Genomic DNA, 25,483 nt, shown 5'->3' on the forward strand with positions numbered 1-25,483 from the left:
AAACCTGTGGAGTCCTGATAGCAATCAAAGACTCAAAATCCTTTTGGCATATCCATACGATCTCAGATCCAGAGGATCGTTATGTAATTCTTATATGTGAAATCAACGACTCCGTATTTACGATTGTGATCCTCTATACCCCTAACAATAACCTATACAACTTCCTGGACGCCCTCTTTTCTAAGGTATTAGATCTACATCAAGGATCTCCTATTATTGGAGGAGACTTTAATACTATAGTGGACCCTGCTGTGGACTCCACCACTGCACGTAAGAGATCCACACAATCTATATCTTCACTACTCAATAAAGTATAACCTATATGATGTATGGAGATGCTTCCACGGTTCGGAAAAGGACTTTACGTTTTTTTTCCTTATCACACTTATCCTATTCTCGTATTGACCTTTTTTTAGCTGATAAATTTTATTTCCAAACTGTCTTACGATCCAACATTGGTACAATCGCTTGGTCTGATCATGCTAATAGATTTACACTTTGGAACACCTATAAAGTTTATATGAGAGGCATTCTGCTCAAATTAGCAGCCTTGGTTAAGAGACAGAGAGCGAAGCAGATTGAAGACTTACTCCATTCCATATTTTCCCAAGAACAAGCAAAGATTAACCCAGATCCCCAAATCTCTCAAGCCATACTTAGAGATAGACAATCTTTATGTTCGGTTCTTCTTCACAAATACGAAACCCACCTTAAATTTATAAAAGCTAATTCATATGGTTTAAGCAATAAAGCTGGCGCCAAACTAGCCAGACAAGTCAAAGCTCAACAAACCAAATGACAAATCTCCTCTATTAATCCCAAACACATTGCTAACGCATTTAGCTGCTATTATCAGTCACTCTATGACCTACGCAATGACACTACTACCCCACAACCAACATCAGCCCTCATTACTACTTTCCTCCAATCCGTGAAGTTACCCTCACTCACCCCAGATCTGTTCGTGTCTATCTTAAAACCATTTACAGCCTCAGAAATTCTCGACATTAAAAAACTACTCCCTAACCATAAATCCCCTGGGGATGATGGGTTCACTAATGAATACTATAAATGTTTTTCTAATGAAATAATGACTCACCTTCTGTCAGTATTCCATCTTGCCTATGACTACTTGCTTTAAGACTACAAAAGGTTCTCCCTCACCTTATCCACCCTGATGAGATGGGCTTTGTACCAGGCTGTCAAGCTCCGGATGGTACTAAACGTCTAATCAACTTAATAACCTCTGCTGGGGCCTTCCGGGCACCTTCTCTGTTCCTCTCTTTGGATGTGGAGAAGGAGTTCGATAGGGTTCACTAGGGCTTCCTCCAACAAGTACTCTCCAAATTTGGTATTACGGGCTGGATGCACTCCGCCATTATGTCCCTCTACTCCAATCCATCAGCATTCTCATTTCGGGATTATTGTCTAAACCCATTACTATATCCAATGGTACTAGACAGGGGTGTCCTCTTTCACCCATTATATTCACTTTAATTATGGAGCCCCTTGTGCAAAAAATAAGAGCTAACCATGACATCACAGGTCTCCACTGGGATGGCAAACAACACAAGATAAGTCTTTTTGCGGACGATGTCATGCTACTACTCTCCAAACCCAAGACCTCACTCCTGGAAACACAATGTACTTTAGACCAATTTAGGGAGGTGTCCTATTATAAATTAAATACAAATAAATTCCAAATCCTAAGTATTAATGTCCCTCATTACCTAAAATCCACCTTATCTACACAGTTCCCTTTTATATGGACTCCTTCCTCTATCACTTTCTTAGAGATACAATTGACAGAGTCTCCAACTCAACTATTCCACTACTTTTATCAACCCTTTTTGTCCTCACTTCCTAAACTCCTGGACAATCTCCGCACGCAAGCTTTATCTACTTCTGGTAGAAAAGCGGCCCTAAAAATGATAATCCTACCAAAGTTATTATATTTGTTTTGCACTCTCACCATTCTACTCTTCAATGCATTCTTAAGTCAACTTCAAAAGACCTTTAACTGGTTTGTATGGAAACATAAACCCCCCAGATGCTCATCCAGTATTATGATGAGCCAAAAGAAATATGTAGGTATGGGTCTACCTAATACACTTAATTATTACAGGGCGTGTGTTCTGGATCAGCTTAAACACTGGTGGACTCTCCCGGACCACAAACTTTGGGCACACATAGAATCCTCCACACTTCCTATAGGAGATAAGAAATCTCTACTACTCGCCATGAAACTAGGAGCTCTGTACCCATCTACCAAGATTCTTCCAGTACTCACAACCTTTAAAGTATGGTCGAATTTTAATCCTCCTTCCTTATCAAATACACCCACACAAAAGGTTCTAGTCCCCCTCTCGGTTCTATACCATTTTATTCCACATATCAACCTCATGGTATGACAATCCAATGGCATAAAATACCTTGTGGACATACATGACAATGACTCTCTGCACACCTTTGAATGCATCAGAGACCGTTTTCTCCTTCCCCATTCTTCCTTTTTTACCTATCTCCAAATTCGGAATTTTCTCCATGCTCACCCAATATCCTTGCACCTGTCACTACCTGTTCCGCTTAATAGATTCCTTCAATAATCCTCAACCCTATGAAAGGCATTTCACTGTTTTACAATTGGTACAATCAGACCAATAGCTTTTCTTTAACAAATACTATTTTAAAATGGGAATGCATATTAGGCACTGCCTTTTCTGAAGAAACTTGGCAAAGAGCTTTTTCTCTTACGTACTCCTCCTCCCACTGCGCTACCCACTGGGAATCATATCAAAAATCGATACATCAATGGTATATTACACCATACAAACTCTCCAAATTTTATCCTACTGTAGAGAAATCGGTTCTCTATACCATGATTTGTGGCAATGCAAATCTTTAAGGTACTATTGGAACCAAATCTTCCACATAGGATCTCTCATAACAGGAGCTCCGATAGACCCTGACCCTGCCTTAGCTCTATTACACATGGGCATCCATGACTTCCCTCCCAACACTAGGCTAGTTTTCATACACCTATTTCTTGCAGCTAAACTTACAATCACTAGATTGTGGAACTCCAATCAAAATCCTTCTGTCTTAGACTGTATATCCACGCTTAACCACCAATGTGAAAAATGGAGAAATTGTAATCTGTTATGATCTTTACAATTTTTAAATTCCGATTATAGTCATTACGGTTAAACGACCCGAAATGTACTATTGACTCTAACTGATATATAACACCTACCTATCTTGTTTAATCCACGGAATGTTAGCTGCTACATTCTCCTCCTGGGTTCTACCCCACTCTTTACCCCTCCTTCCTACCCCCCCAACCCTCATTCTACCCTGCCCCCCCCTTTCCCTTCCCTCATTCTACCTATCTGCTTCCCCTTCCTTATATTTGTAAAAAAGTATACTCTTTTTTTATACATTTTTTTTTACACAATGTAAGGCTTCGAGTTATGTTGTATTGTTCATAGCTTATTATTTTATAACCCTACTTGTACTGGTAAATACACTGAATCTAACTTGTGTTATCTGCATTTGTATGTGCAGTCATACGTTAATAAAGAAATATTTGGAAAAAAAAAAAACACTGAGTGAAATTGATCTAAACTGGAACAGACAGTATGTGGAGCAGCTGTGCATGGCAACCAATCAGCTTCTATACCTCCGTCTGCTCCAGTTTTGATAAATTCCATCCTTTGTTCTCTATACTACTTACTGAATAAGCCCATTAGAGATAACTACAGTATTAGACCCTCAGACTTTAGGGTACAGCGGTACATGAAGACCTAGCCAAAAAACAAAGACTGGCTAAAGAAAAGATTTTACAAGCAGACAGAGACCATTATAACTCGTTGAAAAGTTTTCGTTTAAACTCCTCGTTTATTGTAAGACATCTTTATAAGTTTGTCGTAATGAATCTTTCATTTATAACCAGTGCCAGTTCCTACCCTTTGTTACCTTTATGAAAATTCCATTGAAAAGTTTTCCTTTCTTGTTTGAGTCGAATAAGTGCAACTCACTAAAGAAATGTAGTATTTTCATTATTTTGCTTTAAGGTCTCATTTTTACACCTGAAAATGATTTTTTGGAGGTTTCATTGCATGAGTTAGCTTAATCAACCAAACCAACATGTTAATTATTGCAGATGTTGTATGTGGAAGCCAAACACAAAGATTATTGTATGGGTCATCACTATCAACTGACCAGCAATAAATTGTAAGGTTCTAGATGTGCAGAGAGTAGGAAAAAAAAACAGTTTGTGTTGCAGATTAAACTATTAAACACTAATTTTTTTAAATCTTTTTCTATAGATCCACTTCATTCGCTGAACTTAAACTTTTTTTCCTTTATTGTGCTTCTGAATATCAATTTTGCCTCTTTACATATTGACCAATGCTATGCCTCTCACTATGTTGCTTCCTTGAACTTCTGACTTAGGGAGCTTGCATTGTGAACTTCAGGCAGTTATCACCTACATGAATGCTTTGGGACTATATGTCCCGTGATCCCTTATGTGGTTCTCATACAGCATAAGCATGCCCACATAAACTGTCTTTACATTGGAGCTTGTCTGTGCTACTTGTGTGTTTTTGCATCTCAAAAGCATAGGAAGCCACATTAAAGCTGCTTGGAGACCCATTAAGGTAGCGTAGCCACTCTATAGATAGAAATATTATTAGGAAGACCTTCTAGTTTCTGCTGTAAAGAAACTGAAAATGAAAGTAAACAGCAATTAAGGAAGCATGTGAGTAATGATACTGTTAATATGATACATAAGGAGTAGAGATGGGAAAGCCTGGAAAAAAAAGTTTTTTCCCAAAGCCATTTTTGTTTTTTTTTCCAGAAAAAGTAGTGTGGTATATGTTCTTTTAAAATCACAAATAATATATCTATGAATTGGTATTCAAACTATATAACATGAACACCTTAATTAAACATTTCTGAGACTTTATGTAAAGTTCTGTTAGTTGAAGACAAACAAATCCCAGAATAAAATTAAAGTAACACAGTACTTCTCAACCACTTGCCCTCCTGAGGATATACCCCCTTCCTGACCAAGCCATTTTTTGCATTACGGCGCTGCATTACTTTAATGACAATTGAGCGGTCATGCAACACTGCATCCAAATGAAATTTATGTCCTTTTTTTCCCATGAATTGAGCTTTCTTTCGGTGGTATTTTATCTCCTGTGCATTTATTTATTGCGCTATAAAAAAAAAGTGACAATTTTGAGAAAAAAACAATATTTTGGACTTTTTACTAAAAACAAATTAAAAAAATAAAATGTCATCATAAATTTAGGCCAAAATGTATTCTGCTACATGTCTTTGCTAAATAAAAATTCCAATACATGTAAATTAATTGATTTACGTGAAAGTTATAGCATTTACAAATGTCAGTATCAAAGGGTTAACTAAATGTAGGAAGTGTTTTACTAGGGGGCGGGGGGTGTATGCTTCACTGTAAGCACACTGATCAAGATGGCTGTGCTGTGCATAGCCATCTACAGCAGTGTGCCCGAGCTGACAAGAATGAAGACTGTTTGTAAACAAAACAGTCTTCCTCCCCATTGGAGATGCTCGTTAATCCCCGGGAACCGGTGGGTAATTACTGGCCGAGACCCGGTGATTGACAGCCGTGGATGACCGCGTGGGTAGGGCGCACGTGCTGCTCGCACGCGTCCCCTACCTAGAAATGCAAAATCGTGTATATATACACGTGATTTTGTGCACCCATGCTGCCCTGTAGCAGTATTTCTGCTACAGAGCAGTCAGGAAGCGGTTAATGCAGTTCTAAGACAAGAGGAATCTGCATTTCTGCCACTAGGGAGTACTGCAGGGGAAAGGCTCCAATTTAGTTTGCTTGTGGGCTCCATCTTTTACCTCCTGGGTGATTGTTGGGATACAGTAGATCATAGTTTTTGTCTTCCTCTCAGGTCTTAATTATGAGGTAAGAGGGTAAATTTGACAAATTAATTTATCCATATAACCTTTAAAACATCCCATTAACATCCTATTAATGTTCTCCAACATCACAACATAATGTATAACTATAATCTAGTCTGCAAATAGTTTTTTCTTTCCCTCTCAGTAAAATCTAAAGCAGTGTTTCTCAACCAGGGTTCTGCCACAATCTGTCCGTTCATCACAAGCAGAAGACAGGTAGATCGCATCCCCACATAGCTGACAGTCAAGCTGGCGAGCCACAGAGTAACAACTCACATCACTGTCCTGCACCAATCCCGCTGGCTCTCTCCTCCTGTCTGCCCCAGATGACTGTGTGTGACATCACTCAGAAGGAACGGGAGGAGGGTGCATAGGGATCAGTGCACCAGATACGATCCTAAAGCTTCCCTGAGCTACTCTGCATGAGGAAAACCGCTATGGACCCCAGTATTGTGCCCTCCAGTACTGTTTCCTCCTAGCCCCCCTCTACTGTGCTGTGCTCTACTGGCCCTCCTATACTGTTCTCTTTTGGCCCCCCCCCTATACTGTTCACTACTGCTCCCCTCATACTGTTCTCTCCTGGCCCTCCTGTACTTTACTGTGCTCTTCTGGTCCCCCTATACTGTGCCCTTTTGGACCCCCTGTACAGTTCCCTCCTGCCCCCCCAGTACAGTTCTCTCCTGGCCCCCCTATACTGTTTTCTTCTGGCATCCCTGTACTGGATCCCCTGTGCTCTGTCCTGCTGGCCCCCTGCACACTGCTTATCTCAAGTTTGACCCAGAATTGAACATCCATTTCACATTAAGAAGGTAAGTTTTAGTATTTATTTTATTGTTTAATGCTCTAAGAATAATTGTTGTTATATCTACAGCTTGCTGACTACATCAATGTTCTGTGAGCTGTACATATGAAAGTTATTTCTTGGGGTTCCCCAAGATCTCAGATCTTTTTTTGCCAGGAGTTCCTCAAAATTAAAATAGGGTAGAAAACCCTGCTCTAGAGTTTGGAAACATTTCCACAGTGCAATTTCTGCTGAGAGCAAAGCTGCAATTTGCACTGTAATAAAATGACTTTCAATTTGTAAGACTACTCCACACTGAATTTTTTTTCATGTCTTCTAAAAATTTCCATTTTTTCCCGAAAAAAAAGGGGGAAAAAAAAAAAAACAAAAAACGTTTTTTTTCCCATGGCTTCAAAATCTCAGGAAATTTTACATCTCTAACAAAAGAGTAGAACACCTTCATAAAAATAAAGAATTTAATGGTTACGTTATAATTAATGCAAGGAAATGACAACTCTTATATATACATATTTACAGTATATGTTGAATTTATTGCTGAGAAAATCCAGAAAAAAATTACATGTGTCATGGAAATAGCCCAAGGTCTTTTTTGGAAATATACTATAATGTACTAAAAGGCTTTTCTCCCACTAAATGCAAACATGTTTCCTCAGATAGTTTAAATAGAGCTTAATAAAGTATTAGTAAAACAAAAATGCATGCAGCCATGTTTTCTTAGTTTTGCACCGAGCAGGGAAGGGTTGTCCGGTATTTACTGCTATCTGGCTGTGCATTTTGCCCCAACAACAGATAAATAAAAATGCTTTTCATTTGTGGAGTATTGGAAGGCTTGAATCCCTGTCAGATTTTTATTTCTGTTTGTGTTGCTTTTGCACATTTTCCCTTTACCTTACTTTTCCTTTGTGTTCTAGCTACACCATGTGCCACCATGCGTGAAGAGAAGAAGACTTGTAGAAGCTCTAAGTCAATTTAACTAAACCTTACTCAGGCCACAGGACTCCCTCTGTGTCCCTATGTGAATGACCATGCACCTGCACTGCTCCATGTGTTCACAAACAGTCACATATACCCATAGCTGGAGATATCAAATATTGCTCTTCACTTCAAGCAACCTAACAAATCAGTGGAGGAGCGAAGGAAAGGCAAGTGTAAGCTGCTGTAGAGGTTGACATTAAAGTGAACCTGTCGCTTTGGTTTACATGTATAAAACAGCTTCCTGTGAAGTTGAACATCAGGTATGATGTTTACTGCATACTTACATTGGTCCAGATTGGCGCAATCCAAGGAGAGGGGGGGGGGGGAGAGAGAGGGGGGAGAGAGAGGTGGGGGGGAGAGAGAGGTGGGGGGAGAGAGGAAGAGGGGGAGAAAGAGGGGGGGAGAGAGGGGGGAGAGAGAGAGAGAGGGGGAGAGAAAGAGAGCGAAAATATCACTATTTTGCAGTATCTCATTTATTTATCCCAGGGAAAACCTATAGCGGTCCCCTTATTCCTGCAATAATCAGCTACTCTCAGCAGCCTTTTTGCAATGACATTTTTCAAGGATTTTATCTGTCTGACATGCATATTTTTTTACCAATGGAGAAGGATTCCTTCAGTACTCAGTGCCTGCCAGACCGTTTAAAAAAAAAAAAACAAAACTTCCAGGTAGAACAGCTTTGTCCATCAACAAAACATTGAAAAGAAGAAAGCAAGCAAGGAATGAGATATGGTATCAATGATAGATGACATAACCTCTAGCACACATCACAGACCAAAAAAGTAAAAATGTGGAAAGCACAACAAACACTACTTCAAGAGATATTTTTTTAGTAACAACTCAAACGTATACTTCAATAGCACACTATAGATTTCCTTTAATATGAGATTGTTTGAACTGAGCAAGAGTATGAACAGTTAGATTAAAAATTGAAGACATTTGTACACACAGACACAGTACCTTTGTCGTATGAGCTATAGGTCTTCTCAAGGTGGAATTCTGACTGGAGAAAATCAGAGGTGCGCCAAGTCTGGTTCCAGCAGACTCAAGAGCGTTCAGCAGGATTCCCTTCAGTCTTTTATAATTTGGCTTCACACTGTACTGTAACGTACTGACTTCAACCATAAACGTGGCTATATCATCTGTAGATGCATAAAACAGATTTAGCAAGTGTACAGAAATACAGAACCTGAAAAAACAAATATATTCAAGCCGTTTTGCATTTTTGCCTTTTGTTGGTCTAAGGCAGCAATGGGCAAACTACGGCCCGCGGGCCGTATACGGCCCGGCGGACATTTTAATCCGGCCCGCGGAGCTAGGCTCCCGCAAGGCCAGTGGTCGGCAAGCCGCGGCTCTTTACAAATTTAGATGCGGCTCTCCTGTGTGCCGGGCGCCCGCTCCCCTCCCTCCTCTCCTCCTCTCCCCTCCCTCCTCTCCTCCTCTCCCCTCCTCTCCTCTCGGATGGCCGCCCCCCCTCTCGGATGGCCGCCCCCCTCCCTCCTCTCGGACGTCAGGACTCTGCAGCTGTCAGGATGTAGGCGGGGCAGCCAGGATGTAGGCGGGGCAGCGTGACGAACTCCTCTCACAGTCCTCCCTGAAGACCAGAACGGCGCGGGAATACGAGAGGAACGCGCGGACCAAAGGTAAGTGAATTGACACAGGGGGGGGACTTACTATATGGGGGATGAATTACTATATGGGGGACTTACTATATGGGGGATGAATTACTATATGGGGGACTTACTATATGGGGGATGAATTACTATATGGGGGACTTACTATATGGGGGACTTACTATATGGGGAATGAATTACTATATGGAGGACTTACTATATGGGGAATGAATTACTATATGGAGGACTTACTATATGGGGAATGAATTACTATATGGGGGACTTACTATATGGGGAATGAATTACTATATGGGGGACTTACTATATGGGGAATTAATTACTATATGGGGAATGAATTACTATATGGGGGACTTACTATATGGGGAATGAATTACTATATGGGGGACTTACTATATGGGGGATGAATTACTATATGGGGGATGAATTAATATGGGGGATGAATTAATATGGGGGATGAATTACTATGTGGGGGATGAATTACTATGTGGGGGATGAATTACTATGGGGGATGAATTACTATATGGGGGATGAATTACTATGGGGGATGAATTACTATAGGGGGGATGAATTACTATGGGGGACGAATTACTATATGGGGGACGAATTACTATATGGGGGACGAATTACTATATGGGGGATGAATTACTATATGGGGGATGAATTACTATATGGGGGATGAATTACTATATGGGGGATGAATTACTATGGGGGATGAATTACTATATGGGGGATGAATTACTATATGGGGGATTAATTACTATGGGGGATTAATTACTATGCTTACTATGGGGGAATATTACTATACTTACTATGGATGACACATACACATCATTCATCTACTCTTGGTCCGGCCCCCGGGTCCAATATATGAACCCATTGCGGCCCTCAAGTCAAAAAGTTTGCCCACCCCTGGTCTAAGGGCTCGTTCACACTTGACTGTTTTTCCAACTCTTGTCAAACGCCCCTATAGCGTTTGACAAGCGTTGGTCTGGCGTTTGCGGAGCGTTTAATGCTCCGCAAACGTCGCATGCGCGGTTTAGCGGCAGTTGCTAAGTGTTTGCCAAGCATTAAAAACACCCCACAAACACCTATAATGAAGTTTGAATGGTGTTAACGCTCCCTCCGCAAAAGCCCCGCAACCATGTCGCAATCGCACACGCCAGCCGGGCGTTTGCGGAGCGGCACCATAGACTTGAATAGGAGGCTTCAACTCCTCCTGACTCGACCAGAGGTGTCCGTTTTGCCACAACGCGACGCTAACACTCCCGTTTGAACAGCACCATGTGCTGCAATGTGCAGAATTTTCCCAGGCGTTTGGGAAACAGTAAAACCTGTCTGCCGCTTGCTAACAAGGCTAGTGTGAACGTAGCCTAAGACAAAATGTTTAGAATACATTGTAAACTCAGAAAATGTTTGTATTTTCTTAGTACAGACCTGTCACTTGGTAATAGATAGAACATTGCAAATGAGGGCACCAGGGAGATACCGTAAACCCTTTTTCATGAAGGTTTTAGCATTTTTGATGAGTGAAAGCTAAGATAAGACAAACAGCTAAATACACTGTATTTACTTGGCTCTGCCAATAACAGCCAAGCAGATCACACTATTTTATCAATCATAGTTGTAGACTATAGGAGAAATAAACTGTGATGTCCTCTCTCCACCTGTAGTACTACCCCCTAAGAGATTACTGATGAATTGGGTCCCCCTATAGTCCTGCACAGCCAGTCATTCAGCATTTTACACACAAGCTTTTATCCGGAGACAGAAACCAGTCCTCGAGCATTGGTTTTGTTATTTTATTGAGGAGATTAGAACTTGGCTAGGGTAAGGGGGGTATAGGATGCTCAAGGGAACCGGTAATGGAGGACAGCTTCCTGAACTATTCACAGGCTTCTCTTATCTGATGCAGTCTCTGTTGGAGTGCTAGGCAGCAGCTCCTAGTTGTACCACCCCTGACCCTAGATGAACTCCTCTTCACCCAGCAATCTGGAGACTTTCTTCCTAACCAGGGGATCTGGTTCCTGTTCCTTTAAATTGAGGTGAATGGTCACTAGTAGGGAGCTAATCTTGTTCCCCACCAGAGTGCTCCTTCCCCAAACTGCCCAGGGGGTGAAGGTGTACTCACTCAGATCCTCTCCTGTACCACTTCCGGGTTAGCTTCTACTACCAGTCCTATCAGCTGGGCTGCTCCATTCCTACCATACAGGTGATCCTCACTCTGGGGGCCAGTGAGTGCCAAGTTTTCCTCCTCTTCAGGCTTGAAGGCAGACCCCATCCCATTGGTATCCTGGCAGCCGGCACCTCACAGTCCACCCTCCACTCTCCTACTACTGAGCAGGCTCCTATGCTTTTAAGGGAGTCCCAGCCCCTTGCCAAGCCTTCTGTTGGGGAGTGGCTGAGATCCCTCAAGAATGCAGCCAGCCACTCCTCAGAGCCAACCAACGCCTCCAAGGCCTTCCTCCGAAAGCCTCAGAGTAGGGGGAAATTCCAGAGGGGCTATCCTGCAGGGTCTCTCAGTCCTGACCACAATTCGACCCCCTTTGGCTAACACACCTGAGCTGCTAATCAGCTCCTGACTAGCCTTTAGGGTCTAGCTCCATATCGTTAAACTAGGAGGGTGCTACACACCTACTGCCTGATGATAGGTCAGCAAAAGAACAGCAGCAAAGTGCTGAAGTTATTCCTCTGCACATTCTGCTCTTCTCTTATCAGCATCCTTTTTGCCAGCACTTTTTCATACAGCTCAGCTGATTGGTTCACATTGCAGCTGAGTCCAAGTGCTGCTGTATAGAGGATTGCAATAGGTTAACATTAGGTCAAATTCAGGTGTGCTGAATCATTTGATCCACAAAAGAAAGACTTAGAATGAAAAGCCTGTTTGACTATGTCAAACCCAATCTTGGGATCTTTACCCATGGAATGTAGGTTCCTGGTTTATACCACTTCTATTACACAGATCTCACAGTCAGGAATATGATACTCAGATTATTTTACTTGTCGCGTTGGCATCAGTTGTGAGAATGTTCCAAGAGATAAGCAGAAAGTATTTCTTCAAATCCAGAACTAAACTCTTGAGTCAGTTTGGTTCTTGGCATCAGGTGAATCAGTTTATCGAGAGACCCAATGGACTTGTCTCGTGATGACAGGATATTGGGATTCTGTGCTCTGGAGCAAAACTGAGTGAACTGCATCCAATGAGGCTACCATCATCCCCAAACTTTGAGTGAGGAGTTTCTCTTGGGAAAGAAAAACACAGGCTTTAGCTGTGGCTAGTATAAGATTCAAATAATACAAATCGATGAGTCAGCTCAATTGAGAACTTCTGAAGGTTCAAGATCCAACCGACCCTTTTCGAGGTTTGTACACCACATTGTCGGCCAGAGCCTGTACCAAATGTTTCATGCGTCCAAAGAATGCTTTTCCAGGACTGGTCTGGCTTTTTTAGATGTTTTTTGGGAAAATCTAATCTGGCTTTTCTATTCTTCAGGTTTATGAATGGTTTGCACCTTGTGGTAAACCCTCTGTATTTGCTCTTGTGAAGTCAACTCTTGATTGTAGACTATGAAAATGATACGCCCACCTCCTAAAGAGTGTCCTTCACTTGTCTGAATGTTGTGAATGGGTTTTTCTTTACCATAGAGAAGATCCTGCAATCATCCACCACTGCTGTCTTCCATGGACATCCATGCCTTTTTATGTTGCTGAGCTCACCGTTCTTTTTTTCCTCAGAATGTACCAAACTGTTGATTTGGCCACTCCTAATGTTGCTGCTATCTCTGATGGATTTGATTTGTTTTTGAAGCCCTACAATGGCCTGTTTAACTTGCCATTTGAACTCCTTTGAACGCATGATGTAGGTTCACAGCAATATGCACAATTAGAATCAACTCCAGACCTTTTACCTGCTTAATTGATGAACAAATAATGAAGGAGTAGCCCACACCTGGCCATGAAACAGCTTTTGATTCAACTGTCCAATTACTTTTGGTCCCCTGAAAAAGAGGGGATGGCAACTCTTAAGAGCTGTAATTCCTAAACCCTTCCTCCAATTTGTATGTATATACCCTCAAATCAAACCTGAGAGTGTGCACTTTCAGCCCATATCCATTATAGAACTATAGCTTGAATATGTTTTGGTAAATACATGAAAAAAACAAAAATTGTGCCTGTGTCCAAATATATATGGAACTGTATGTGTGAAGTGGAAGGTACCTCAAAAAAGTCTAACAATACTTATACACAACATTTTATGTATGTGTGTAAGCACTCTAGCATTAAAGTAGATGTAAACCCTAAATGAATGACATTTAGTTTGCCAGAGCACTGTGTATTGCAGGGGTACTGAATTAAAACTAATGGAGGTCCGAACCACATTTTTTTATTTCAACCCTCTCTTACTGTATATCACAATCCCTATACTTCAGTGTCCTCAGTCCCCACCCCACCCTCATACGTCACAGTTCCCAACTTCGTATCAATTTCATCTTCACAGTAGTGTTCTCAGGCCCCCTGCACATCACCCCCACCCACCCCTTTACAGTACACCACCATTATTTTCAGCAGTCCGCAACCCCCCTAAAAATCATCACCCCTGCCTCACACTACTGTCCTCTGCCCCCTTCATATCTCTCTCCCACACAACTGTCCTCTTCTCCTTCACATAACCCCCAACAGAACTGTGCCCCCATCACATCCACCACTTTACATCTCCCTCCCCACAGCACTGCCCCCCTACATCTCTCCCAACAGCACTGCCCCACCCCTCATATCATAAATCCCCCCCTTCCCCAACACTAGTGTTCTCTGCCCTTTTCACATCAACCCCACCATACACACACACACACAGCACTGCCCCCTTCACACCTCACCCCAGTAGTATACTTTGCCCTCCTCACATCAACCCCACCCCCCACTTCACATCCCTACCCCACAGTACTGTCCTCTGCCCCTTCACAGCCCCCCACCACAACACTGCCCCCACTTTACATCTCCCCTCCACAGCAATGCCCCCCTCCTTGCATCACAAATCCCCCCCTTTACATCACCCCTTCACAGCACTGCCCCCTTTACATCACCACCAACCACCACCACATGCACACAGCACTGCCCCCCTTTACATCACAACACAGCCAGAATAGTGTCCCAGCCCACCTTCACTCTCCTACCTTAGAGCGGAGAGCAGGAGGCGGAACATTTCTGGATCGGGTGTGGGAAGCACAGCACATCATTGAACAGAGCCACTTCTTTCTTTTCACTTCTGTTTTTTCCAGTCCAACGAACCCCTGGCAGGAGTTCTATGCACTGGCTGATTTCCGTGTCCAAAAGGTGAAAGATATATTACCACCGCTGAACAGTATGGTCCACCAGTGAGGGGGATATCATCCCTACATCGCCGTTTGGGATTCCATTTAAAGGGCCCCTGCAGTGAGTGTCCTGAGAGCCTTTTGGCCCCTTGGGGTCTGGGCGCGGAGGTGAGGAGGCAATTTAGCCGGTGTGGGATTCAACAATCATTTACCTATCCACGTTGCACAGTAATACATTCATTTGGTTTCACTGTGCGTTTGTATCACCATTTTCTGTTTTATTCTAGTTGCACTCTATATATGTTTGCCACATTTATTTATGGTATTTATATGGTCACTTATTAGTCATTTATGTCACATGGCCTTTTGATGCACATTGTGTTATGACTCTTTAGTTGCATGGTCACATTTTTTGGCCTCACTGTGCGTTGTTATTGTCATTCTTCTGTGATAAGTGGTTTGTCCACTTTTAATATTAAGCACTTCATTTTGTATTTTTCACATTTTGCACCACTTTTTCATCAGTTGTATTCACGTTATTTAATTTATGCTATGACGGACTCATATGTCCCACTATTACTGTGATTTAGTTAAGATTTTATTTTTCCCTGATCATTTCTGTGCGTTTTGCCCATAGTCACACCTTTTGGGCCTCATTTTGGACCTTTATTATTTCACCTTTCCCTTCACCCCCATATAACCCCAATTAACTGATTATGTTGTGGTGTATTATCTATTGTCTTCTCATCTCATTATTTGTTTTAGAATGTCTGTGGCATTATTGTGATTAGCGAAACATCAATTTTCTGTCTTATTTGTAAATTTCATATCTTGGAATACAGTACAGGCCACAGGCTGGAAATTTATAGACCCTTGTTATTGGCTGCTACCTTTAGGTGATTGGACACTATCAAAACTTCTGGACATGTCCCCTGGGCATACCCCAACAATCCTACTCCACTCCGTGAGAGCTGTAGGCAAGTAATGCAGAGTAACACAGAAAGAGAGGGCAGGGTGCCCTTTATCTTGTATTGTACATAAAGATATGGAATTTACAGGTAAGTTAAAATTCATTTTATCTTAATTGTACAGCACAGGACATAGATTGGACATTCATAGGCCCTGTGATGTCTCCACGTAATAAATCAGAAGGGTAAGCAACAAAAAAATGAAACAAAATTGTGCCAGCGGGTCCAACAAAATAAATAAGGATCAAAGACCCAATTCAGAGTGCTTCTGAAAGAATCTGGTGGCTGAGGGGCTGCATTCGCAGACCTTGAGGAACGTGTGAACTATAGACCAGGTGGCGGCCTTACAAAGCTAAGCAACAGATACTAGATATCAGAATTTCCGGGAAAACTGATCTGATGGAATGGACACATAAGGCTACTGGAGGTACCTTAACCTTTAGAGTGGGGATCTGAAACCTGTCAATTGTGAGCAGTTAATGGATAGATTGTGTCCCTGTAACAGCTGAATGCCGGCTTCTCTTCCTTTACCTCCCACTGGCATTCAGCTGCTGCAGGAGCCATCCCTCCTGTCTAGGTTCCCTTTCCTTCTGCTGCCCAAGTCCCCAGTGTGCTCCCCTGGTCCCCCCATCCTCACAGTGCTGCTGGCTTCCTCTCCTCCCAGCTGCTGTGGGAGATACTTTCAGGATAGGGATAAGGGGCATATGATATATTTACCAGCCCCTTCTATTTCTAAATGAACACAGTGAGTGATAGGTACTCATCGCTGTGTTCATTCATAACTGAAGCATAGCAAATGGTATTTACTATGCTTCGGTTTGTAAATGAACATGGATACTGTGCATAGTTATTCCTCTTCATTCATTCGCTCTCACAAATTAGACATCATGGGTCTGTTTAGGCCCCTGTTATTTCACCAAAGTCCCCCAACAAGGCTGTTAAAAAAAAAATATAGAAAGCAAATTTTTAAAAATTATTAAAAACAAATGTAAAACTACTGACACCATCCACTGCCCTTCTGACACCATCCACTGCTCTATTGACACTGTCCACACACCATCCACTGCCCTACTAACACTGTCCACTGCTCTGCTGATTGATACTATCCATTTTTAAAGACAGGTCAAGTTTATATTTTTACAGTGACATTTTTATTTTGTTATATCTTTCCAAGTTTTCCTTACTATTTAATTAGGCCTTGCTAGCTAATTTCTTTAAAAAGAAAAAGGGCACAGAAGTCCGGTGATCGTTGATCTCTAACGTTGTTCAGATAGATCTCCACCTCTGAAACATTGTCTACCTTGCATTAGAGTGTAAGCTCTTACAATAAGTTGTCTTATCCATCCAGCAATAGTATACTTGGAAGCAGGAAGTCCCTTTCAAGATCCTGTTGAAAAGACCAAAAAAAAAAGGAGTACATTTTTGGAATAGATATTGTGGCTTTCAGATAGCGCTGACCATGTCCAGGCAATGGAGAGCAAGTTGCTTGAAATGCTTAGGGGAAGGGCACAGAGAAGAAAGAACAATGTCTTAATTGAGATGGAAGACTTACCATCTTGGGAAGGAGAGTCTGGGTTGTAAGATCATTTTATCCTTATGACGATTCAGGAAAGGCTACTTACAAAAGAGAAACATGCCTAACAGATGTGATAGCCATAAAGAGATCAGCCATGGAAGAGATCACCCAAGGGGAGTTCTCTAATGGGTTCAAAAGGTGGTGTCTGCAGGACAGAGAGAACCAAACTAAGATCCCAAGGTGCTGTAATGAGGGTCTGATCCTTGCTACACCTTGAGTACAGATTTTAATAAGGGAAAGGATTTTGAAATAGAATGATAAAGGCCAAAACATGTTCCTTAAGAACACCTAAAATCATATTCTGGTCAAGTACTGATAATAGAAAGGCCAGAATGCAAGGTAAGTGATCTCTGGGGCTGCATTGCCTGTGTTCACACCAAGTGAAAAAGGATTTCCACACACATTTGATTTTTCTTGAAGTGGCTTTTCTAGCTTTCAGTGTTGTGAGAATGAGAGTCAGGCCCTGGTTTCAATAGCCATGCCATTAAGGTGTCTGAGAAGCAAAATGGAACAGGGGATGCTTGAGACAGCAGGACTGGCCTGTTTGGAAGAGACTCGGGGGGCTTCTCCTAGTATCTTTTGTATGTCTGTGTACCAGGGTGTTCTGGGTCAGTTTAGTACAATGAGAATCACTAATTTTTTTTCTTTTCCTATGTTTTGCAAAGCAGTAAAGGGAAGGCATATATTAACCTGAACAGAGTACAAAATACCAAAGCATCCAATAACAGTGCTAGAGGATCCTTGGTCCTGGCCACAAACAGGGGTAACTTGTTCTTCAACCTGGAGGCCAAGATGTCTGAATCTGGAGCACACCCTTTTCTGACATAGGAGGTTGAGCATTTCAGGATGCAGTGATCTTTCCCCCTGGAACAGGTGATGACAACTGAAGAAATTTGCCTTACAATTGTCCACTCCGGGGATGTTGACAGTAAAGGTTGCTGGACAGTGTTTCCCCACCCAGGAGATGAACTGACATACTGTCTTCAAGGCCACCTGACTTCTGGCACCACCCTGATGATTTATATAGAACAGTGCAGTGGCATTCTGATTACACGCGGATTGTGTGATCCTGAAGAAGGGGGTCCAGCTATGCAGAGTTAAGTTTATTGCTTTGATCTCCAAGATGTTGCCAGTGACCAGGTTCCTTGAACTGTGAGAGATGGGAACACGCCTCTCTAGCCTGTAAGGCTGGCATCTGTTTCTACCACCTTCCATGAGTATGGGAGAAAACAACTTTCCAATTTCCAAGGCTGGTTTGGAACTCCATCAAGCTACAGTTGTGGCCAAAATTATTCAACCCCCAATGCTGTAAAGGGGTTTAGGGACTATAGTGTACATTTGGAATTGTATTCAGAATCAAATCCTACAAGGACGTTGTAACTACCCAAATGCAACTAAAATGACATCAATTGTTTATGTAATACAGTAGTAAATGGTTCTTATGTGGTTTCTTCATTGCCACAATTATTCAACCCCTTAAAGACTACCACTCTGAAGAACAGAGGTTCATACAGGTGCTTTCCATCAGGTATTGAAAACACCTGTGGATGTCACCGAGCAGCAATCAAGCATAATAAGCACCAATTAGGCAGCTTTAAAATGACTGTGATACTCAGCTCCTTCTAGACATTTACTGGTGTGGTTACAAACATGGTGAAGGCAAGAGAATGGTCCAGGAAGACAAGAGAAGAGGTGATTTCTCTTCACAGGAAGGGCAATGGCTATAAGAAGATTGCAAAGATGTTAAACATACCAAGAGACACCTTAGGAAGCATCATTCGCAAATTCAAGGCAAAGGGCACTGTTGAAACGCTACCTGGTCGTGGCAGAAAGAAGATGCTGACTTCGACTGCTGTGCGCTACCTGAAGCGTAGAGTGGAGAGAAGTCCCCGTGTGACTGCTGAGGAACTGAGAAAAGATTTGTCAGATGTGGGTACAGAAGTTTCAGCCCAGACAATAAGACGCACACTGCGTAATGAAGGCCTCCGTGCCAGAACTCCCAGGCGTACCCCCTTGCTGTCTCCAAAGAATAAGAAGAGTCGACTGCAGTATGCCAAAAGCCATGTGGACAAACCACAAAAGTTGTGGGATAGTGTTCTGTGGACTGATGAAACAAAATTAGAACTGTTTGGGCCCATGGATCAACGCTATGTTTGGAGGAGGAAGAACAAGGCCTATGATGAAAAGAACACCTTGCCTACTGTGAAGCATGGTGGAGGGTCAATCATGCTTTGGGGCTGTTTTGCTTCTGCAGGTACAGGGAAGCTTCAGCGTGTGCAAGGTACCATGAATTCTCTTCAGTACCAGGAGATATTGGATGGAAACGTGATGCAGTCCGTCACACACCTGAGGCTTGGGAGACGTTGGACCTTTCAACAGGACAATGATCCCAAGCATACCTCCAAGTCCACTAGAGCATGGTTGCAGAGGAAAGGCTGGAACATTTTGGAGTGGCCATCGCAGTCACCAGACTTAAATCCGATTGAGAACCTCTGGTGGGACTTAAAGAAAGCAGTTGCAGTGCGCAAGCCTAAGAATGTGACTGAACTGGAGGCCTTTGCCCATGAAGAATGGGCGAAGATACCCGTAGATCGCTGCAAGACACTTGTGTCAAGCTATGCTTCACGTTTAAAAGCTGTTATAACTGTAAAAGGATGCTGTACTAAGTACTAAGATTGAATGTCACTTGGGGGTTGAATAAAACTGATAATGCTGTGAGCACAGAAAAGACATTTGTGGTTATTTCATTATAACTGTTATGTTATATTTGTCTGACCTACAAGTGCCTCTTTAATGTAAATGTAAGCAAGATGACTGAATGATCAAAAGCAATGTCAAACTGGCCAAAACACTCAATTTCAGTGGGGGTTGAATAATTTTGGCCACAACTGTAAGGAGTTCCTTTTTGCCTGGAGAAATCATACCGAGGTTAAAGAAAAGGTTTGCTCCAGGCCAACAGGAAGTTGTGTGGGAGAGGCCTTGAGTGAATTTTAGCAAATGGAACTGCCTCAGATGAGGCTACCATGAGGCCAAGAACTCTCATGGAAAATCTAATGAGGGGTGTCTTTTGGATCTTATCGTCAAAGCATGAGATCTTAGAGAGAGAAGGTTGTTTACTGGATGGAAAACTTTTGCATGGGCTAGGTATATAATGGGTCCTAAGTATTCCAAATGAAGGGAAGGCTGAAGGGCAGACTTTTGAAACTTGATTACTCAACCAAAATCCTGAAGAATCTGAATAGTCCTGATGTTTTCAGACAGTTTTGAGGAAGATGAATCTTTCATATCTTGTCTAGGTACCTATCACCTGGATGCCATGAGTTCTGAGGAGGGTGAGTAGAGCATATTTGTGAATACTCTGGGTACAGAAGATAGGCCAAATGGCAGTGCAATAAATTGGAAAGGTTTGTATCCTACTGCAAAGCACAGAATGAGGTGAAGTGGGTACATGAGAATATGTACATAGGCGTCTCCTTGTCTCAGAGAGGCAACAACTGAGCTTGTGGATTCCATGTGAAACGCTGAAATACAAAAGGTGCTTGTTTAGGAATTTAAGGCCAGAATGGGACAAATACCCCACGCTAGAAATGTGCAGTTCGTTTTGTTCTGATTTTTTTTCCATTTCAAATCGAATTTCAGACTCATTATTTGGAGATTTGGATATTTTCAAATTACAGCAGGAACAAATTTAAATGAAACCGACATAACAAAACTAATTTCATCCAAAATTCTAATCGAATTTGAGAACAAAGCAGAATTCAAAAACAAAAACAGAATGAAATACGATAATAAATAAAAGAATAGAATAGCATTAAAACAGAACAGAAAAGACTAAAGTAAAACAGAATAGAATAGAAAATAAAGGAATAGAATAAAATAGAAAAAATAATACTGCCTTCTGAAATAAAAATTTTGAATGGAATAAATTCGAATTAGAATAGAAATGAATAGAAAATAAAAGAATATAACAGAAAAGCAATAGAATAGCATTGAATAGAAACAATAAAACCATCTTCCAAAATTCAAATTTCGAATAGAATAAATTCAAATGCCGATTCAATATTTTACTATTTAGTCTAATGGAATTTGAAAATGAATAAACAAAACAAATTCCAAAAACGAATTTAACTAAACTAAAATATTAAATAATGAAATTGATTTCTTCGTTCTGCACATGTTTACCCCACACTGGGTATTGGTACGTGAACAGGTTTGAATAGAATCTCTCAACCCATCCTCCAGAGGGACCAGTACACCCACTCACTGGAACAAAAGAAGGCCTGTGGTAGTCTGCAAATTTGACTGTCCTTGGGCAAATTTTGGTTGGTTTGAGAAAAGAAAAAGGACAAGGGGGTAGAGTTTTAAATTCTATCTTGTACCCCCTTAAAACCATCAGTTGAATCCATAGATCTGGGATGTCTGTAACCCACAGGAATGCATACTAGCAGACATATCCAACTCTTAGGAATGAGGGCACCCCTTCATTGTAAAGAAGGTTTTGGAGTAGACTTGGTGGGCTGTTTCAGTTCTTGAGCCAAAAGGAAAGCTAAATTCTGGCTCTGAAGAAGAAGCTTGAGGAGAGCCATGAGGTGTTCTTCATTTTGAGGAGGTAGAATCTCCTGGAGATTGGAGTTTGGGAGTCTTCTGATGTAGAAGAACTTTTCCTTCTGTGCCATCCTTTATGTACTTGTCCATTGCATCACCAAAGAGACATCCTTCTTCAAAATTCAGGTAGAGAGGGTGGGGAAGGAGAAGCAGCCTAGTGTTTTTGAGCTCTGGACAGTGATGGCTGCTAGGCCTTGCTCACACCATGTGCAGAGATGTGCATTTTTCTGCACCTTCTCTGCAAGGACACAAATTACAAAACAATTCTTTTCTATGTGCTCTGTTCACACCGCAAAACTGGTATTATATATATTTTTTCTGCACAGAAATGTTAAATCTGTGTGCAGTTTTCTGTACAGAAAACACCTCACATGACACCAATATTGTAATGTGAACAAGGCACATAGAAAACAAAAGTTTGCATTGTGTCCTTGAAGAGACCTACATTAAAAATTGCATGTATCTGCACATGGTGTGAACAAGCCCAAAATATTTTATGCAAGTTAAACCTGTAAGTTTTCATGCACATATTGTGTGAACAAGGCCTTAGTTGTCTGAGAAATTCAGACATAGTTGCAGAAAAATCTACCTTTGTCAGATAGGCCATTGTTGCATGCCTGAAATAGAGCTAGAATTGGATGCAGAGACTGGTGTTAAAATAGGGTCCTGCTCTGGTGCATGAGAAGCATCATCACTCTGTGTTTTTCATGGGCTCTGTGCCCGAGTTTTTGCTGCAGTTCACTTGAGTCTTGATTTTGCCACTGCTATCAGTGAGGGTATTCCCTTGTGGGGCACCCATGGAGTAGGATGTGGAAATGTCATAAGCATATCCATAGAAAGATACACAGCCACCTAGGTGTCAACCATCCTGTAGCAAAGTCCTCATGGCAAAAGGGTATGAGGAAGTGCCCGAGTACATAAGGGCTCGAGACGAAAGTAAGTGTAATAGTGTGACCTGGAATGTGATGTAACATCTGGTCATCCACCTTAGACCAAACTCTGAATGGTGGCATTTTAACAACCAAGTTTGAAAGTTCAAATACTCAATAAATGAAAAAAGGCAACCAAATTCTTGGTTTTCTGTTTTTATGTAAAAATGTAAGTGTATTTCAAGTAGTGGAGAAGTATCACACTTGCTATAAGGCTACAGTATCAGTCCTTGACCTGTATAGCACCATGTGGCTAACAACCTGTATTGCACTCAGTGCCAAGGTGAGTGCCCAAGCAGAATCCAGCACTTGAAGCAACTTTGCAAGCCACCTCCAGAGCGTGGGGTCCAGGTATGTGCACACCAATGCGGGTGCACTGCTTCTATTGTTATAGTAGGAGGCAGTGAAGAGCTGATTGAAAAATTTGAAGTAAATAAGAACTAGTTGTACGCAGAACCTGCTCTATAAGAGAGAAGAGGTGCCATACCTAAGGACACTAGCAAAAAAAATAGGTTTCACAGAATCAGGTGGGGTTTTGGGGGTACGCCCAAAGGGAGTGTCTAAAAGCTTTGCCAGTGTCAAATCACATGTCCAGCCTATGTCCTGTACTGTATGATTAGGATATACAGTAAGTATTGCTTTAAGGCACAAAAACAAGGTCTGTTGATCGGCCTGCTGGCTAAAAATGAGAATACAAGATATCTAGTAAAAAATATTTTAAAAATATATTTTCCTGACATACAAAAAATAAAATATTATATATATATATATCATACATACAAGCCCACACTTTTTCCATACACATATGCATACATGCACAATAGATTCCCTTTAAGAGTACAGGTTAGTATTCCCATGTTTCTGAAATATTATAAGACAGCAATGAACAGGCCTCAGGATTACAGGTCTGTACCACAATATTGAAAATGGTAGGCTTGTTTTACTCTTGGTTATATCAGTGACATCCAGGGCATCCCTATGTGACAAATGAACGGCCCCTTTGGCAACGAAGATGTAAAATTACTTTGGCCCCAGAGGGTAATGTAATGTTTATTACATTACCATATGGCAGTACAAATTTCTATTTGCATATGGGTATTTTGGCACTCTCACTGATTGGAAAACACAAATTAATTTAATATTGCATGCTCATTGTGCGTGAACAAGTCTCGGTGAAGAGAAGAACAATAGCACATTGTTCTGTTTTATAACATATATAAATACAGCCCTTTCCCTATTCCTGAACATTAGGTTTGTTTCCAAGTATCTTATTTTGCAGAGAAAGGAATATGGTTCATGTAGCACCTCTGACCATTGCTGCTGGATTCCGGCAGAATTAATAGGCCATTGTTACAGTTCATTACATACACTTCTTAGAGCACAGTTAGATGCCTTGCATTTATGATAGTTTCCTATTGAAGTGAAACATTGGTGCTTAAACAATCTGCATCACATCTTGAAACAACAAATTAGTGTTTACTATATCTCATTTACACTTACTACATCCATCTTCTTGACCCAACCATGCAGTGACTGAATTTGGAAGTTCATCCATAAACCTAAAAAAAGTAATGAAAATAATGATCTTTAGAATTGTATTGATCAGGGAGTTTTGGTCAAACAGTAGATAGAAACATGCCCATTGTACAAGTCCTTGCTGAACCATATTCAAATTTTATTGCAGTATTACATTAATATAAACAGTGTGTTTGCTTAGGGTTTCAGCTATGTTTATATTTTAATTAAAGTTTAAAAAAGTTACATATATTAGTGTCCTGCATCAGTATATGTGTATAGAGAAAATGTATACAACTTAATGCAGTCTATTTTTCAGAAGCCTTGTTACCTCCTAATGACATAAATGAATAGCTTAATGTTAGTGGGATTTCCAGGAAGGCTCACCCCTTGGACAGGAAGCTAGTAAAGTAACATGAGCCCAGCATGATGGGAGTAAGAAGTGGCAGTGTGACATGAACCACTGAGAGTCTATATGCATTTTCTGCATTTTGCACACGTATAGTTTTTATTTCACTGCATGTTGCAGTTTTAGATGCATTGACATAAAGCAGCATTAAAATGTACCTTAAAATTTTGGTTGGTTTGAAAGACATCCTGTACTAAAAAGGAGTTACTGTGGGGGACAGCACCAGAGATAGAGCATTGCAGACAAAGCTGGTTTGTTTTGTTTTTAATAATACAGCTATGGCACTATTTTTTTTTTCTTTTTATAATTTTAGCACATTGATGGGTTTTGAAATGACTTCTGAAGTGACATTACCACATTATAGCTTATATGAAAGTTAAATTGATACTAAAGGATAATATTTTATTAAAATAAAAAAAGAGGATATACAGTGCATACCCATTCTGTGCAATGACAATGCAGAGAGTGGTCGCTTACCTCCTCTTCTACCAGGCCCCCGGCAGTGCTGTTCACACCTCCCTGCTCTGGATGCCTCTTTGTTAAGACAGATGCTATGGAGACACCCATGTACACGCATTCCCGAGCCAGGATGTGTGCATCCATAGACACACACACACACACACCCACCCACAACCTGCTCCCTCCTTATAGTACTTTGCCTATGGACCGACCCTGCTGCCATCAGTGTCTCCTGTGAGACCAGGAAGTGAGTAGAGTAGTGCTGCAGCCAAGACAGCACTAAAGCAGTGACAGGAGCCAGGTGAGTGTTTAGGGATGGGGGTGGGTAGGATAGGTGGTGG

General features: G+C 41.4%; 1 protein-coding gene across 5 annotated transcripts in view; it reads right to left on the reverse strand.

The window, feature by feature from the left end:
* VRK2 (VRK serine/threonine kinase 2) overlaps window positions 1-25,483 on the reverse strand; it is a 130,907-nt gene that overhangs the window by 20,533 nt on the left and 84,891 nt on the right. For all 5 annotated transcript variants that reach the window (XM_089669221.1, XM_089669220.1, XM_089669219.1 and 2 more), the window contains exons 10-11: window positions 24,260-24,318; window positions 8,702-8,883 (exon numbers count right to left, since the gene is read on the reverse strand). In XM_089669221.1, coding sequence (XP_089525347.1) covers window positions 8,702-8,883; window positions 24,260-24,318 — 241 coding nt within the window. The remainder of the gene's footprint in view (window positions 1-8,701; window positions 8,884-24,259; window positions 24,319-25,483) is intronic.

This window comes from Staurois parvus, unplaced genomic scaffold (assembly GCF_062004578.1).
Source record: "Staurois parvus isolate SC_StPar_1 unplaced genomic scaffold, SC_StPar_1.0 ptg000070l, whole genome shotgun sequence".
NCBI lineage: Eukaryota > Metazoa > Chordata > Amphibia > Anura > Ranidae > Staurois > Staurois parvus.